The 2,249-nt window shown below is 61.5% G+C and overlaps 1 protein-coding gene across 1 annotated transcript, besides 4 other annotated features; it reads right to left on the bottom strand.

The window, feature by feature from the left end:
* Positions 1–2: 2 nt before the first annotated feature.
* Tco025E_10113 (mucin-like glycoprotein) lies at positions 3–1,157 on the bottom strand (the record flags this gene model as incomplete). Its single annotated transcript, XM_029376902.1, has 1 exon — positions 3–1,157. A coding segment is annotated over one exon (1,155 nt), but the record flags the coding sequence as incomplete, so codon positions are not given.
* Positions 1,158–1,212: 55 nt separating this feature from the next.
* Positions 1,213–1,279: a microsatellite.
* Positions 1,280–1,523: 244 nt separating this feature from the next.
* Positions 1,524–1,554: a microsatellite.
* Positions 1,555–1,910: 356 nt separating this feature from the next.
* Positions 1,911–1,945: a microsatellite.
* Positions 1,946–2,156: 211 nt separating this feature from the next.
* Positions 2,157–2,175: a microsatellite.
* Between the last annotated feature and the right edge of the window lie 74 nt (positions 2,176–2,249).

Genomic DNA, 2,249 nt, shown 5'->3' with positions numbered 1-2,249 from the left:
GCAGCGTCGCGTGTTGGCGGGGTGCCTGGCTGCCCAGGCGCCTGAGCCGCGGGTGCAGTGGCGGCGTTGTGAGATGTCTCGTGGCCGCCGTCCACGTCCGCCGCAGTTTGGGGGTCTGCGCCACTTCCTTCGGCGGCAGCGTTTGGCGTCTCGCCGGTGGGCGCGGCGGAAGCAGACGGCACGCCGCCAACGGCCTCTGGCGCGTGCGACGGAGGGGTCTGCTGCGCCTGGCCGTCATCCATGGGCCCACTCCGCGGAGTCGCGTCACCCACCGGCGCCGCCGTGGCTGCACCGTCCGCGGGAGGCGAGGGCCCTCGTTGCTGCTCAGACGTTTGCGCACCGACGGCCTGCTCAGCTGCGCCTGTGCGAGGAGCACTGGCCGCAGCCGGTGCTGCCAACGGTGGGGGCGCCAATGCACCGCCACTGCCTTCTGTCGCTCCTTCCTCCTCATCCCTCTTTTCTTTTTCATCCGCCGCCTCTTCTGCTTCCTCTGCGTCGGAGTTGGGCGTGAGGTTAGAAGGTGCTGCCACGTCGCCTGTCTCTTTGTCTGCTCCCTGCGATAACTGAGTTGGCGCTTCTTCTTTCTCCTCTCCTTCTTCCTGTACTTCTTCTTCCTCCTCCTCCTCCTCCTCATCCTCCTCCTCCTCCTCCTCTTCGCTTGCATCTCCACTGGACGTTTGCGTGGCGCAGCTCGTTAGCGTGCCGGGTCGATCGCTGCTCGCGGCAGCAGCAATTTGGTCGGCGGCACTTTTATTTGCGATTAGCCACCGCTTGTACACTTCGCTGCGGCTATCCGTCCCGCACCTCAGCGTCACGGCAACAGTGTCCGCCGCTGCGGATTCACTGCACCCAAGATGGCGGTCGGACGCCGGATACATAGTCACGGCCCAGGCGCAGACGGAATCACCCGGGCTGCTGTACTTTCCACTCAATTCAAACACATCCTCCACACCGAATGAACACTTCTGCCACGTTTCCTCACCGGCAACGCGCCAACGCAACTTTTTCTCACTATCCGCACAAGACACCTCCAACAAAACTTTCACTTTAGTCGCCGTCGCCGTGCCGCAGACGGAGGGGGCGCAGCAGCCGCAGAGCAGCGCGAGGAGCGCCAGGGCGCACACCGCACGGCGCCGCACCGCCAGCATCGTCGCCATCCGCCGCAGTAGTAGTGGCGGCAGAGTCGCCGGGCTGCGAGGCGGTGGAGAGGGCGAAGGAAGAGGAAGAAGGAAATAAGTAGAGGGCAGCGGAGACAGAATAGATGGAATGAACAAAAAGGCGGCAGCCCACCGAGTGCACGTCGCGGGTAGGAAAAAATCATCCACGCGCCCCGCAGTTTAGATTTGTCGTGCGGTTGTGCGTGTGCCTGCATCGCAAAAAAAAATGCAGGAAGGCAAAGCCTGCGGGAGGACACACACAGAGAGAGCAGAGATGTAAGAGTGAAAAAAGAAGGATTACTGCCGGAGCCGGCACTGCAGCCCAAGCAGCGGCAACTCACCGAGCACGCGGTGAAACGAAAAGCAAATAATAATAATAATAATAATAATAATAATATATTTTCTCCCACGTACTCTTCAAAAACAAAAACAAAAACAATTGCGGTGCGTAGACTTCGCCTGCAGGGGAAAAAAGGAGACACATTTAGTTCGTCCCAATTTGTCCTTCCTCGTGTCCACGCACCATCGACGGTGCGTGTTGCGTTGCTTTTCTCCGTCCCCTCACCGCAGCAACGGCAGCAGCGCACAGAGTGCCGTTGCGTTTGTATATGTGTGTGTGGGAGGGGGGGAGCGGGAAAGGGGAGGCGCACGGGCGTGGGATGTCCCCGCCTCGTCACGGGAGGAGCGCAGCGGGCAACGGATGGGCGGAGTCGCGTAGCAAAAGGGGAGGTGGCCCCACAAGAAGTACCCCCGAAGCAAGAAGAAACAAAAGCAAAAAAAAAAGTAAATTGTCCTCCGCGAAGAGGAATTTATTCCCGGCGGTGTGTGTGTGTGTGGCTGTGCGGGAGACGGCGCACACGCCCCGCAGTGAAGCCGCGCGCCCCTCACAACGCCGCAAAGGCCCACAGCCCCAACAGAAGCAGCAGCGGCACCACTCGGCGCCCACGCACAGCGCCGTCCTCGGCGTTGCGCTTCCGCAGCACGACCCCCACCACCCCCGCTGCTGTTGCTGCTGCTGTGGGTCGCAGGGACAGATGTCGCGCTCTTTGCCGCCGCGGCGTCTGCAGCGGCACCGCCCCGATCTGCACTCTG

The sequence above is a fragment of the Trypanosoma conorhini genome (genome assembly GCF_003719485.1).
Source record: "Trypanosoma conorhini strain 025E chromosome Unknown Tco_14.4_contig_01475, whole genome shotgun sequence".
In the NCBI taxonomy this organism is placed as follows: Eukaryota; Euglenozoa; class Kinetoplastea; order Trypanosomatida; family Trypanosomatidae; genus Trypanosoma; species Trypanosoma conorhini.
This window is presented reverse-complemented; position numbering and strand designations above follow the sequence as displayed.